The sequence below is a fragment of the Carlito syrichta genome, unplaced genomic scaffold, assembly GCF_000164805.1.
Source record: "Carlito syrichta isolate Samal-C Ts95f unplaced genomic scaffold, Tarsius_syrichta-2.0.1 Scaffold302623, whole genome shotgun sequence".
In the NCBI taxonomy this organism is placed as follows: domain Eukaryota; kingdom Metazoa; phylum Chordata; class Mammalia; order Primates; family Tarsiidae; genus Carlito; species Carlito syrichta.
In genome coordinates this window covers 1403018-1418500 of record NW_007246719.1, presented here as the reverse complement: position 1 = coordinate 1418500, position 15483 = coordinate 1403018, and the positions used below count along the sequence as shown (strand labels likewise).

The 15483-nt window shown below is 34.9% G+C and overlaps 1 protein-coding gene across 2 annotated transcripts in view; it reads right to left on the bottom strand.

The window, feature by feature from the left end:
* Positions 1-4526: 4526 nt before the first annotated feature.
* The window catches only part of SELENOF (selenoprotein F), a 52048-nt gene continuing 41091 nt past the window's right edge, over positions 4527-15483 (bottom strand). Inside the window, exons 4-6 of one of the 2 annotated variants that reach the window (XR_002481910.1) lie at positions 10179-10228; positions 5213-5410; positions 4527-5158 (exon numbers count right to left, since the gene is read on the bottom strand). Coding sequence is in view for 1 of the 2 variants with exons in the window: in XM_008057039.2 (XP_008055230.2) it covers positions 5279-5410; positions 10179-10228 (182 nt within the window). In the remaining variant the exon portion in view is untranslated. Of the gene's footprint in view, positions 5411-10178; positions 10229-15483 lie in introns of both variants that reach the window. The other variant, XM_008057039.2, reaches the window with a different exon arrangement.

The window sequence follows — 15483 nt, the reverse complement described above, 5'->3', positions numbered from 1 at the left end:
CCACTGCACTCGTCTGGGCGACAGAGTGAGATTCCAACCCCCCCCCAAATAAATAAAAAATAAAAAAAACGCAAATTGTATACTAGAGGCTCCTAAAGAGGTATTAGTCATTAGTGAAAGCGCTAGATAATGTAACTTGAGTGTTCACATAGCATAATTGACTTTTTGCTGATGGTTCATGACTTTTAGGGTGATCTTATTGGATCTCGTAATTCCTCTGCTTAAGGCTTTTTCCTTTTCTGGTCTTACTGTAAAATTAACTTAGAATACATCTAGTTTTCAAGATGGTACGAACTGTGTTCTCTTCCCTACCGCCCCAATTTCCTTTTACTGTTCACCCTGGCTAACTAGGTTCCAGACGTACTGGCCTTCCTTCTGGTGTGTGGAAGTGCTAGGTTTCTCCTAAGTCAGGGTCATGGCACATGCTCTTCCCTGACTGGAGGCATTTCAGTTCACTCTTTCTCTAGATAGCTTCTGTTCATGTCTTAGGCCCCAGTTTAAATGTCCTATTTCCAGACATTCCTAAACTCATTTGTGCCTTCTCTGCAGTTCTCACCTTGCAACTTTTTCTTTATTCCTTTTAACATAACTGTAATTGTATATTTGTGCTTTAGTTATTTAATCTGTGAACTGTAGTTTTTCTACCAAAATGGTTTTTAGAAGTTTTGTGCTGGATAAATCAAATACAACCCTTGGAATGTATGTTTCAGGAATGGCTAACAGGAAATGCCTAATTTTAGAGGCTTCAGTATGAGGGTGTTATGGGTTTTTTCATCACTGAAACTGTAGAAGAGGAAAATGAGTTAAGATCCAGTAAAATGACAGAAGGCAGAAGAGGCAGGCAAAATTGAGAGAATTAAAAATATAAAATATCGTTGCCTAAAGACCATTTAGTGGAGAGCAAAGTGATTAATACATCTAAACTGTCCCTGGTGAGACTGCAAAATAATGAGTATTAGCTTCGTGACAGAGCAAGGCACTCTAGGATATGCAGAAACTAGAAAAATCACATTGCTGGTGGAAATGCAAAATGATGTAGCTACTTTGGAAAAGTTTGGCAGTTCCTCAAAAAGTTAAACATAGAACAAGACTAAGCAATTTCACTCCTAGGTATGTTTTTGTACATAAAACTCATATATGAAAAGTGTGTGTGTGAGTGTATATAATATACGTATGTATATTCAACTGTAAAAAAGTATTAAGTAGATACAATATGGAAGATCCCTGAAGACATGCTAAGTGAAAGATGCCAGAAAAAAGGCCATAAGTGATATTTAAAATCATTTATATGAAATGCCTAGAATAGGGAAATCCAGAGACAGAAAGCAGATTCGTGGTTGTCTAGGGCTGGAGTTCTTTCTGGGTTGATATGTTCTAAATTTAAACTGTGGTGATGTTTGCACAATTCTGTGAATATACATGTTGAGCATTCTGAAAATCTGAAATAAAAAATGCTCCAAAATCCCAAACTTTTTGAGAACTGGCATGACACTCATGAAACACTTCTGGTCCCAAGCATAAGGGATAAGGATACTCAACCTGTACTTAAAAAAACCACTGACTTGCATAGTGTAAGACAGGTGAATTTTATGTGAATTATAATTCAATAAAAATGTTTACAAAGTTACAGTTAATATTAGTTACTCATGGTAGTTAACATGTTCATACTATAAAGTCGCTGCAAGCACTGAATTTGTGAATGCTGAACCATTGTTCTTAGGGGAAACAGGGTTAGGTTCCTGGGAACCTCTGGTGACATTTCCATCAACCTATCAACACATACTCTTGTTTTATGTGTTTGTTTAGACATCTTACTTAGTGTGGTTTATTAACACTGAACTTGTCAAAAATTCTTGTACTCAACACATCACTTCAGTACTATGCTTGGAGCCATTTTAAACAGTGAAACCCCAACAAAAAAAGCACCATATGTGAAAGACAGGGCACTACATACTGTGAAAAGAACACCTGTCTACATTATGAGACCTGAGACACCTTACTGAAGGTCAGTTGTTACTTATAGCTTCTTATATGGAGCTTTTGCCAAATTCAGAAATCTAGAGACACACTGTTTTGGGTTGGAAAAAACTAAGTTTGGCAAGAGGAATCATAAATACCAAATGACTATTACATACTCATGTTTGTGAACTGGGAATATGTACTGGGCAACTTAAATTTTTGAATGCTCTGTGCATATTGTGAATGGATATGAAAGTGCTATTTATGGGGTGCCACTGTGTAACAAATTTTAGCAAGTAGGTGAATTTAAAAAGGGACTCTGAAAATGATAAACTAGTTTAGCTTTTCTACCAAAATGATTAAAAATATTTTTTTTTTGCTACAGATAAAACAGAAAATATCTAATTTTAGAGGCTTCAATTACCCTTAGTTTTATTCCCTCAGTATTTCCAAATAACCATTTTTCATGCTATTGATTCCTAGGTCAAGAACCAGTTCAAAGGCAAAATGTTGTTTACACTTCATCAGCAAGTGTCTTTTGAATTTATGACCACAAATGCAGGCCTTGTCCTCCCCAAAAGTCTCTGCCACCAAATGATATAATTTAAAGATACTTTAATTTTCAAGGAAAAGAAATACTTACCTAGTTGTGCTCGTATCTGGAACGTATACTTCTTCCTAGCATTTGCAGACATGTTTTCACATACTAGCTATTGCCAGTGTTAACTTCTAGTTTTACAGTATTTGCTTTCAAAAGTATTTTCTAAGCAAATACTGCAAAACTTTAAGCTGAGGCAAGTGGATTGCCTGAGCCTATGGGCTCAAGACCAGCCTGGGCAACTTGGTGAGATTTGTCTCTACAATAAAAATAAAAAAATTAGCTAGGCATGGTAGCGCACACCTGTAATTTTGGCTGATTGGAAGGCTGAGGCGGAAGGATTGCTGGAGTCCAGCAGGTTGACGCTGGGGTGGCCGTGAGCCTGCCCCACTGCACTCCAGTCTGGGCAACGGAGTGAGACTCCAACTCAAAAAAAAAAAAAAAAAGTATTTTCTATATTTTACTAATGTTAATTATAGATTATCTTTCCAGCCTCAAATTCTTTTGAAACAGAAAACGGCAGTTCTTGTTCATAGCTTCTTATAAGAGGCTTTTGCCAAATTTAGACATTTACAGATACATTGTTTTAGGTTACAAGTAACAAAAATTGGCAGGAAGAACAGTCATAAATATCAAATGACTATTACATACCCATGTTTGTGAATTTGAATAAGCTTAATCAAATGTCAGAATTTGGCTACAAAATGGTATTTCTTGGATCACCATACCCCATTATTGGTAATCAGTGACTTTGTTTTCTAAAAAAGCTGTTCTTTGATTGCAATTGGTGAAAAACAGATGGAACCGGCTGATTAAGTTGAACCTCCCAATTAAGAAAGTGGGGCTTGGTAGGTACCCTTGAATCTATCAACTTGAGAACTTGGAAGCTCTAAGATGCTGTGGAATTCTTCAGCCTCTTTGATCTCTCATAAAAACTTGAATACAATAGACTTTTTAGGCCTCTTCACTTTTGGGGGGGGGGAGGAAAAAAAATCCCAAAAAATCAATGCCAGATACTCATTTAATTAACTCTTCCTGCCCAGAAATCAGTCCAATTAGTTCTCTATGCCAATCCCAGAAGTTTTGAAGTTTCATTCTTGAATCCCACTATTCTTCTGTATGTGGTGGTTGTTTTTTCCACTGTCCACAATTGGCTTAATCTTCCTTTTGTTCTGATGTAGTAATAACCACTAGGCATTAGTGGCACATTTAACCAGAGCATGCCTCTCACTATTCTAGGAAAATGATGGCCCTCTCCATTGCTATGGATGAGCAAGAGTAGACTGTCGTCTGTTTGCCAGGATTTCTTATTTCATTTTGATTAGCCAAATTATCCAGGGTTCATATTCATTCTCTTGTTGGTTTTAAAAATAGACTTCTTAATTTTAATTATCACATAATACAAATGCTAATAAAGACTAGTAACTGATCTCTATTGAAAATACTTATTTCATAAACATTCTCTGATGGAGTTGCCTTTATAGATTTCCAAATATCTTTCATTAAGGTAGTTTAATTCAAAACCAACCATTAGGACAGTTTCTAGATTATAAGAATTTCTCCTGAAATAAAGTAGACAGAGTAGGATATTAGACCAATCTGATAAGTCAGCAAGAGATTTAAGTGACCAAGAAGTCATTTGGATGAATGTTGGTCTTAGTGAACACCTGTTAGGAAGAAGTCACTTTGACCAGACTGAAGGTTAAGCAAATAAAAATAAACATTTTAAATATAAAAAGTCCATTATCTAATAACAATGAAAGTGTGTTTATAAATGAAAGAACTTTGAAAAACAAAAGCAGCAAATATAATAAAGCAATATTACCAACAATAAGAAATTATGGTTAAGTCTTAAACATTACAGCCATTCTTACATTTTGGCTAAAACAAAGGCTTACAAAAAGAAAACAAGAAGGCACTGAGAAACATCATTTTTAAACATGAAAGGACAAACCAGAAGAGCTTCAAATTCAGACAGATTTTTTGAAACTTTTTATTTATATTTTGGTCTTACAAATGATCATTTTAAAATGGACTTTCCTATAAGAGTGTAAAACTCAAACATTTGCCAAATATCAGATCCACACAAATCCTTAGAAAGGTTCTCTGTGTAGTCTTCATTGATGCAAATCTCTGTGAATGTTCACTCTTACTGTAGATTTTGGATCTGTTTTGTAATAATGAAGCCACAAAGTTTTTATGCAATGCATTCATTATAAACTATAAATGACATTTTTATTAAAAAGAAAGCTGGGCAATACAAAAAATATGAGCCACTCTGTGGAGCTGGCAACCTACTGAGGCTTGGTGTTTCTTACTTGCTCTAGTTTTCTGTCATTACTTTCAAAGAGCACACAGCACAAGAGGCATCGTCATCATCTGTCTTATTAACCTCCCTCATTTAAAAACCAGTTGTTCATAAAGCTGGACAATGATCACAAACTATAATTTGTATAATTAACCACAAGCCTGTTACAAAGCATTCTGTTCGTGGTATCAACAAATGCAAACGGATGGAGATTTATAAACAATGAGCTTTGTCAAGCTTGCTGTCTTCTTAGATATCATGGGCTGTGCTGCCACTTCAAGATCTAATTAAATGTTTAATACCTCAGAGTAAAAGACTGATCAATGGAAGCAAGCAAAACTAAATATTTTCTAGGTGCAGTAGTATTTCATTTGATAAGGTAACAAAAGGATAGGACCTATTTTAAGCAAGACTTATATGCGCTCCAACTTTTCACTCAGGAATTCTTCCACGCTGTCTGTGTTCCATTTGAGGATGCTGAGCTCTTCAGCGATGTTCCCATTGTCGTCCAAAAGCTTTAACACAGGGTCTGATCCGCGAACATACTATAAGAAAGGGGAATGTCATCATTATTTTCGGCTTAAAAAGAGCCTTCTCAGCCTCAACCAAGATCAACACAATTCAATCCAGCATAATTAAATTTAGCACTAATCAAAAAAAGCTTTTAGACATAACATCATAAAAAAGAGGTCTTAAAGGAAGTCTTTTGGGAGAGTTTCATAGAATTTCATAGAAAATGATAATTTAAAAAAATTATTTTACTTCTAAAGACAAAAATATCTATTGGTATCAAGATAGTTTATTTGAGATTTTATTATTATTGAATATAACAAATACCTATTGCTTATTGACTATAACAAATATTTAATGCATACATACTACTCTCAAACTCAAATGAGCTTAAAATCAAACAGAGAGATAGACAAGTTCAAAATAATTGATAAGAAAAAATTATGGTATAAAAGCAATGCTTTGAAGTAGGCTGGGCATACAAGTTATCACACACAGAATCACACACAGGATCATACATTTTCCTTGGCTTAACAAATCTAATGATTTTGTTGTAATCAGTTTAGAGTTAGGCTGGGTTCCAGAAGCTTGAGCTTAAGAGATTCTAACTCCGGGTAAATATGACAACAAACACAAACTTGTTTGTTCAGCGATCAAATCTTCAATTTAAAATTAAGTAGAACCAGATAACTAAAAATATATCAGTGATGATGAAGGATATTCTCAGAACTTCTTTCAGCAAATGTGCTTCAGCTTTTTAAGGTCTTCTAGGATTGTGAACTCCAGAGATAAGAGATGAGCTCTGATGTGATTATTTGTACTTAGTATATTCCCAAATCATTTGTGGAGTTTAGAAAAATGGATTGTTTGAGTTAACGAATCAATAACAATACTATTTAAACCCTTTTGGTCAGGTTACTCCATAAATTGTTTTAAAGTTTTTGATGATTCAAAATCGTATTTCAATAAAAAACAAATAAGAAATGAGATGCAACATAGCTGCAAAAATCCTCAACAAAACATTAGCAAATTAAATCCAACAATATGTAAAAGGAATTATAGGCCACAACCAATTGCAGAACATTATCTGATAAAATATTTGTATTCAAAATATACAAAGAACTCTTAAAACTTATCTTTAAATAAAAAAAGCCCAATTAAAAAGTGAACAAAAAAAGCAAAAATAGACAAGTTGAACCACAAACGTAAAAACTTCTGTGTATCAAAGGAAACAACAAACAGAATAAAAAGACAACCTAGAGAAGGATGAAAAAATCTGCAAATCATATATCTGATAAAAGTTTAATATTCAGAACATATGGAATTCCTACAATTCAACAACAACAAAAACCCAACTAAGAAATGGACAAAGGACTCGAATAGGAAATGCCCCGAAGAAGATATACAAATAGCAAAGAAAATGCTCAACATTACTAATTATAGGAGAAATGCAAATCAAAACCACAGTGAGATAACTCCCCACATCCATTTGGATGGCCACTATTAAAACCCAGAAAAGAACGGGTGTTTGTAAGAATGTGAGGAAATTCGAACAATGTGTACTACTGATGGGAATGTAACACGGTGAGCCATTAGAAAAAACAGTATGTGGGTTCCTCAAAAAATTAAAAACAGGACTATCATATGATCAAGCAAACCCACTTCTGGTATTTACTCAAAAGAACTAAAAATGAGGATTCTTGAAGAGAGAGCTGCATTCCCATGTTCACTGTAGCATTATACACTGTAGCATTATACACAAAAGATGTACTAATAGTTTCAGTGTCTATCAACAGATGAAAGGCTAGAGAAAAATGTGGTAGGCTGGGTGCGGTGGCTCACGTCTAAAATCCCAGCACTTTGGGAGGCCGAGGCGAGAGCAGTGCCTGAGCCTGGGGGTTCGAGACCAGCCTGGGCAACTTGGTGAGCCCTTGTCTCTACAATAAATCACAAGAAAATCTAGCTGGTGTGGTGGCATGCTATAGTGTGGAACTGCAGAGTTCCAGCTACTTGGAAGGCTGAGGTGGAAGGATCGCCCATGCTCAGCAGGCCAAGGTTGCGGTGGCTGTGAGCATGCCACTGCACTCCAGTCTGGGTGACAAGAGCGACACTCCAACTCAAAAAAGAAAAAAGAAAACGTGGTATATACATACAATGGGATATTATGCAGCCTTATAAAGGAAGGATATTTTGTCGTAAGCTAGAATGTGGATGAACTTTGAGAACATTATGCTAAGTAAAATAAGCCAGTCACAAAAGGTCAAATACTATATGATTCCAATAATATGAGGTATTCAAAGTGTCAAAATCATAAAATCAGAAAGTAGAAACATGGTTGCCAAAAGCTGAGTGGTAAGAAGGAATTAGTGTTTAATGAGCATAGAGTCTCAGTTTCACAAGATGAAAAAAATGAAAGAGGTCTGTGCAAAACAATGTGAAAACATCGCTGAACTCTATACTTAAAAATGGGTAAGACCGTAAATTCTGCGCTTTTTAGTCACAATTAAGAAATGGTGGGGGCGGTGGAAAATATGAACAGGCGTCTCCCCAAAGACCTTCAGATGGCAAACATGAAAAGATGCTCAAATGATGTATCTTTAGGGAAATGCAAATGAAAACAATGAGATACCACTACATATATACTACAATGGCTAAAATCCAAAACAGTGACAATACCCAATGCTGGTGAAGCAGTAGGAACTCTTACTCATCACTAGTTCAAATGCAACACGATGCAGTCATGATGGAAGACAGTCTCACCATTTCTTACAAAGCTAAAAATTTTAACTACATGATCCAGCAATTGTGCTCACAGGTGACGTGAAGTGTTTGTGTATGTAGAAATTATTCCAAAATTATATAAAAATGTTTATAGCGGCTTTACTCATAAATGCCAAAAACTGGAAGCAATCAAGATGTCCTGCTCATCAATGGTGGACTAGATAAAGTAGGGTACATGTACACCATGGAATACTATGCAGCCATAAAAGAGTGAAATCATGTCCTTTGCGGCTGGATGTCATCATTCTAAGTGAATCATTACTGAAACAGAAAGTTAAATACTGCATGTTCTCACTTGTAAGTGGGACCCAAACACTGGATATACATGAAAACAACAGACACTGGGAACTAAGGGGTGGAGGGAGAGGTGGGTAAGGGATGAAAAAGTACCCACTGGGTACCACACTCACCACCTGGGGGCGGGCTCAGTAGAAGCCCAAATCTCACCATCATGCAATAGACCTATGTAATCAACCTGCACACATACCACTTGAGTCTTACTAAATGTAATGAAACAGCTGGGCATGGTGGCTCATGCCTGTAATCCCAGCACTTTGAGAGGCTGAGGTGAGAGAATTGCCTGAACTCATGGGTTTGAGACCAGCCTGGGTAACATGGCGAGACCTCGTCTCTACAATTAATAAAAAAACATTAGCTGGGTGTGGTGGTACACGCCTGTAGATTCAGCTACTTGGAAGGCTGAAAAAAAAAAAGGAAAAAAAGATGTCCTTCCACAGGTGAATCAAACTGGTACAATAGAATAAGTAATAAGAAGAAATGAGCTACTGAGCTGTGGACAAGACACTGAAGAACTTCAAGTGCATCTAGCTAAGTGAAAGAGGCCAATCTTGAAAAGACTAGATAGTATACGATTCCAACTACATGGCATTCTGGAAAAGGTAAAACAAGTGTTTGTAAAAAGATCAGTGGTTGCCAGAGGTTGGGGAAGAGGAAGAGGCATGAACACCTAGAGCATGGGAGATTTTTAGGGCAGTGAAACTGTTCTACATGTATGATACTGTAACAGTGGACACATGATATTATGTATTTGGCAAAGCTCCTGCAACTGTACAACACAAAGAATGAACTCTAAGGCAAATTTAATTAATAATATGTATCAACATTGGTTCATTACTTGTAACCAACATCCCACACCAATGCAAAATATTAAAACAGGGAATACTGAGGGCAGGCGAGCCAGGGAGGATACGAGAACATTCTGTACTTTCTGCTTAATTTTTATGTAAACCTAAAATCGCTCTAAAAAAATAAAGCCTATTAATTAAAAAATTAACTTTTTACATTAAATTTTTAAAATTCTTCCTTTTTTTTTTTTTTGAGTAGGAGTCTCACTCTGCTGCCCAGGCTAGAGCGCAGTGGCACGTTCACAGCCACCTCAGTCTCAACCTGCTGGGCTCAGGTGATCCTTCCGCCTCAGTCTTCCAAGTAGCTGGAACCACAGGTGCTTGCCATCATGCCCAGCTAATTTTGTGAGTTACTGTAGAGAAGAAGTCTTGTCAAGTTGCCCAGGCTGATCTCGAACGCCTGACTCAGGCAATCCTTTCGCCTTCACCTCCTAAAGTCTTGGGATTACAGGTGTAAGCCAATGTGCCCGGCAAATTAAAAAAAAAAATTCTTCATCCCCCCCCCCTTTTAATTTTGAGATGTGGGGTACAAGTCAGGACTCAGAACATGAGTAGGCCACATGCAGGTAAAGTCTGGGCCTCCAACTGGGTTTAGGATCAGGGAAGCTCTGTGAGGTCATGTGCTGCCTCCCATCCCTCCCTCTCCTGGGCAGTGTCCCACAACTGCCAGTCCCCCTCCCTAGTAGCATTGTGATAAATGTTCAGGGCCACTTATGAGTGCGAACATGTGGTATTCAGTTCTTTGTTTTACGGTACATAATATGTGTACATATTTAGGAAGTGTGGAAAAGCTAATTATTTATTCAACCATTTATTTTAACTTAAAAAAGAAAGAAATTAATGCTGAAAAGAAGAGATTCCATTACAGTCACCTTACCTTGATTTGCAGTCCTCTGAATAGTTTGGTTTTATCACTCCTGACGAAAGCTTATGAAAATAGAAAAAAAAAAGATTCAAATAGTTTACTTACAAATCCAAGCTAGCTACAGAGATCAATACAAAAAGTGAAAATAAACTTAGCGAATAAAACATTATGTCCTATATGAAATAAACAAGGAAATTTAAAGAGATACGAATAAATGGAGAGCCATACCCTATTCTTTAATAGGAAGACTATTTTAAGACGTCAAGAATTTCAGTGGGATTTTTAGGGCTTGACAAAATAATAGTACAGGTCAGCTGTAAATGTGTGACAAGAGTCAGGGCAGTTTCAAAAAAGTAAGACGGGGAGAAATTTGCTCCACTGTTTATTAATATACTATGTGATAGCAATACAGAACTGCTAAAAGGGAGAGGTTCAGAATACTACCACAGCCTGTAGCACAGAGAACTCGAATACAGAACATAAAAGTCTACTTATAAGCATGCCCTAAAGGAAATGTTTTATAAATATGCCTGTAGAAAAATGGAAATGAAGCTTCTGGACAGCAAAGCATCACTACAAACAAAATTAAAGACAAAAATGACAAACTAGGGAAAATTATTTCTAACATAATATATAAAAGCCTTTTTGCAAATAATTAAGAAAAAAGACTGGGTAGAGAAATAGACTAAGGACAGGAATATGTAATATACAAATGGTCAAAAAACATTTGAAATAAATATTTAACTTCACCAATAATCAAATAAATGCCATAACAAAGAGGTACGCACATTCAGAATGAAAAAGATCAAAAAGAATACTGAAGGTTGAGAGGGAACAGGGAGAGACATTTTGGGGGGACAAGGTGTGGAAGGAATATAAATGGGCACATCCTTCCTGAAGAGTGTTTTGCAAAATGAACCAAAAGTCTTAAACGTATATACTCTTTAAACCTGCAAGCCCACTTCTAGGACTTTCTTTATTCTGAGAAAATAAATGATAACCAAGTCTGAAAATACAGACATAATATAAATATGTAAAAGACATTCAATCATAAAAAATTATGTTGATCTCTATTTAGTGACATGGAAGAAAACTATTATATGTAAAAATCAGGTTATATATCAGTTTATTTCCTATGTTTGTTAAAAATAAGATGGATAAATATTTATCCATAAGTATCTTTATTTGCAAATAAAAAGCTTAGCTGCATGAAATAAAACTTCAACATACACATAATGGCTCAAAAAATGCTAACTATTATTATTTTAATAAAGGGTTGTACCTGGGGCATAGAATCTGAATAAGTTTTAAAAGAATGTTTTCCCTTTTTGGTTGTTATTGATCTACATTTTACTACTTTTCAAAAATGATTATGTCTAATTCTCCAAATTAGAAAGTTAGTAATACATTTTTTCCAAAATAAATACAAGTCAGATGTTTCAGTTAGATACATGATAGTTCTTAATAATTTGCATAATTCTCATTTTGGATTTCATAGTGACGCATTTGTTTTTGAGAACTTATTATTTATTTTTTTTAACTTAGCAATAGCACTATAGACACACTTCATTAATACGATCTTCACATGCTTGTTTTCAGGACAACAAAACATTAGTAAAATGGTTATTTTCTTTTTAAGGTTTTGGAGACTTGCTGAAAGAGACTCAATATCTCATCTAATCCTTTCCTACAAAATGAGTTCAAAATAAAACTGATTGTGTTACTTTGGCTTATCAGAATATCTTTTCTGTTAATTTTATCCTTTAGAATTTGTGCAAACACCCTGCAAATTCATGAATTCCTAAACAAAAACGATCTTATGACACCCTACTGCATTTTACACTGTTCCTCTGGCAAATGCTATATGCATGTTTGTGCAGAACACCATGTCACACATGGTTTACTGTGTCTATATACCTTTCCTACCACACAAAAAAACACTCTGGGAAAAGTATTATTCTTATATATTTTTTGTATCCATAATACTGCTCAGCACATTTAATAATTTTCATTCATATAAAAGATTTTTAACAGATTAGAATGAGTGAACAAATTTAAAAGGAATACTGAGATGAGTCACTAATGACTATTTTCATCAGCTCTTTCCTCTTTGTTAAACATAGTTCCATAAGACTAATTTTGAATGAAGGGAATATCTGTTAAATACCTTGTAGTAGAAATAACATTACATTGGCAGTGAATGAATCTTTTGACAAATATATGAGTACTTAGTATGTATACATGTCACCAGGTAAGCTATGAGGAAATAGTTTTTTAACTTCAATAAACCTACAGTCTGCCTAATTACTCAGATACGCAACAAATTAAAAGATGAAAGTGTAATAATAAGAATAGCTGTTAAATTATTAACAATTAAACCAAACACTTGTTAAAAACTACTGTTAGTCGGGTACAGTAGCTCATGCCTGTAACCCCAGCACTTTGGGAGGCAGAGGCAAGAGGACTGCCTGAGCCCAAAGGTTCAAGACCAGCCTGGGCAACATAGTGAGAACTCTCTCTACCATAAATCAAAAAATTAGCTGGGCATGGTGGTGGTTGCCTGTGGTTCCAGCTACTTGGAAGGCTGGGGCGGAAGGATCACCTGAACCCAGCAGGTCAAGGCTGCAGTGGCCGTGAGCGTGACACGACACTACAGCTTGGGCAACAGAGTGAGACTCCTACTCAAAAGAAAACAAACAAACAAAGCTATTTTAAGTTTAATCACAGATAATAAGTAGTCTGAGGTCAGAGAAAGGCGATTTTAATATGCTGGAGTCAAAGAAATAGGCGACAAGAATGGAATGATTCTTATAGTTCTTACAAGCAACATTTGATGAGAACCGAGAATTTATGTATTTAATTGAACACAAAATGATGTCCTTCCTTCAATATAATTCTAAAAGATTCAGAAGGATTTTATCTCTTACAACTTCAAACAATTTATTCCTAAAATTTGACATTTCATAGTAGCCAAAACAGCCCTAAAGTCAACTTCAAATGTTTTGCCGAAGAAGGTAAACTGAAAAACTATGGTGAAAACGCAGGCTAACAAGGGCAACTGTATGGGTGGGTCTTCAGCCAGTCAGGAAAACATTACAATTCTTCATGTTCAATGCACTTGTCTCCGTTTTATTACCCAACTCAGCATTGCATTTAATTTCTCAGTGTAAACATACAGCATGGCTGAGTTATGAATAAGCAACAACAAAAAAACTCAAAATGTTTTATAAATTATAAGCAAAATCACAACAGTGAATTTAAAAATTTTACAAAAAGATTGGTATTTGAATATGTAATATTGCTATCTGCTGTATCCTTCGACTTAATGATCACACTGTAATCAAATTTCATGTGCTCCACAGCTGTACGAGTCATTAAATATGCAAACAGCAGATAAAGTACTGGAAAAAAAATGATGGGGTTTATAGCAACCTTTCAGAGGCCTTTTTTTCTTTTAAAAGATTCTGGAGAAGGAGAGCTGGAATATTTTAACTTTCAGTATACAAGGAAAAACAGTCATCACCATTTACCATCTGGGTTCAGCAAACCCTGTTTATTTTATTTTCTGTATTTTTAAACAATTCTATGAATAATTTTGCAAAAGGATAAAGGGAAAGTAAAGAGCAAATCTATTAGAAATTTTAATAAGAATTAAACATAGAGACTCAAATATTTATTATGTATTTTCCTGGTTTTGAAAGTAAATGTAACCAAAATGAGTAACGTGCTTTGAATGCAACTAACTGCTCACTGACTATCATGAAAGAACTTGGAACGCTGCCATCTTGTAAATATTGATTCCAGATTTCAAATAAATTTATAATAGGTTCCTATTTATTATACTCTGGATCTTCTTGCACTTACACTGTCAAAGTATAATACTTTTGAAATCTCTGGTAGTTTATTTTGTTGGAGATAAGATGGCCATCTTATTTGTGAAAGACATTTATCTTTACGTGTATAAATGCCAATTAGAATAATCAATCTAATTACTTTTTAATGTCTACATAATCTGTTTTTCTAATTATCTTTGTATATATACCTGCCTTTGGCATTTGCCGCTTATGAACTTTATTAAGTACCTTTTGGTATATAAACATCATCAAAATTAAAAGAATAATGTCACATGATTTTTTTAGGAAATAGGATGATGGTCCAGTTTTTTGCTGAAAAATATTTTGTGATGAAAGTCCTTCTTGCTGGATGCCTAACAAGATAAATATACTATAGTGCCTGTTTGTCCTTAGTAATATATTATTTACTCATCGATTCTTGATTGAGAAAATTCATTCAGGATATTATCAAATGAAGTTTCAGTCTTGAGATTTTGCTTATATGATCAATTTTACTGTCACCAGAGTCTAGAGTTACGCTGCTTAGTAGAACTTTCTGAAATAATGAAAATATTCTGTATCCACTATTTTTGGTATGGTGGTTAATGAATATTTGAAATGTACCTAGTGTAACTGAGGAACTGGACTTTTAATTTTATTTAATTTTTAAACCTTAGTTAAAACAACCATGTTTGGCTAGTGGCTACTTAACAGAATAAGTCCAGGTCTAAGGAGTTATTTTTATCTCGTTGCAATCATCTTCTGATCCATTTAATGACTGTAAAACATTTTTGTTATTTTTTCTTCTCTAGGATTATGGGCAGAAAACAAACATCTTGAATTCTCAAATGGGTATGATGGTGTTATTTATGTGGATAAGAAAATCAAACAATGATGTAATAGTGATGATTCATTTTACTATTGCATCATCCTTATAACTTCAGTCTTCTTTAGCACAGTTGTATATAACTGATAATTAATGATCCCATAATTTATCTTGGATATACGGGGGGGGGGGTGCCAAAAAACTGTATACACATTTTAAGTATGATGTTCCCTCAAAACGAATGTTAGTGTCATGTAAAAGCCAGGACAAAAAAACTGGCAGAAGCACGGTTGAGTGAACATCATACTACACATTGCTACTATAATTTAATTCAACTTTTAAAAGTAATAAATAGATGACATCTCTTAAAATGTATATACATTTTCTTGGCATCCCCTGTATAAAAGGATTCGGTGTACTGATAGAGCAAATGCAAGATATAATTAGTTTTAGTCTATTAAAAAATAAGTGTACATTTTCTCTTTGTTCTTTGATAGACCTCTAAGAATAAGTTATGAAATAATAATCCTTACAAATAGTATGAACAGCCCAGGAAAGAAATTCAAAGACAATTGAGTCCACTGGACCCTGATAATACTTGAAGGATTATCAAAGTTCAATAACTTGCAGAAAGACATGCTCATAAAGGTATTTTATT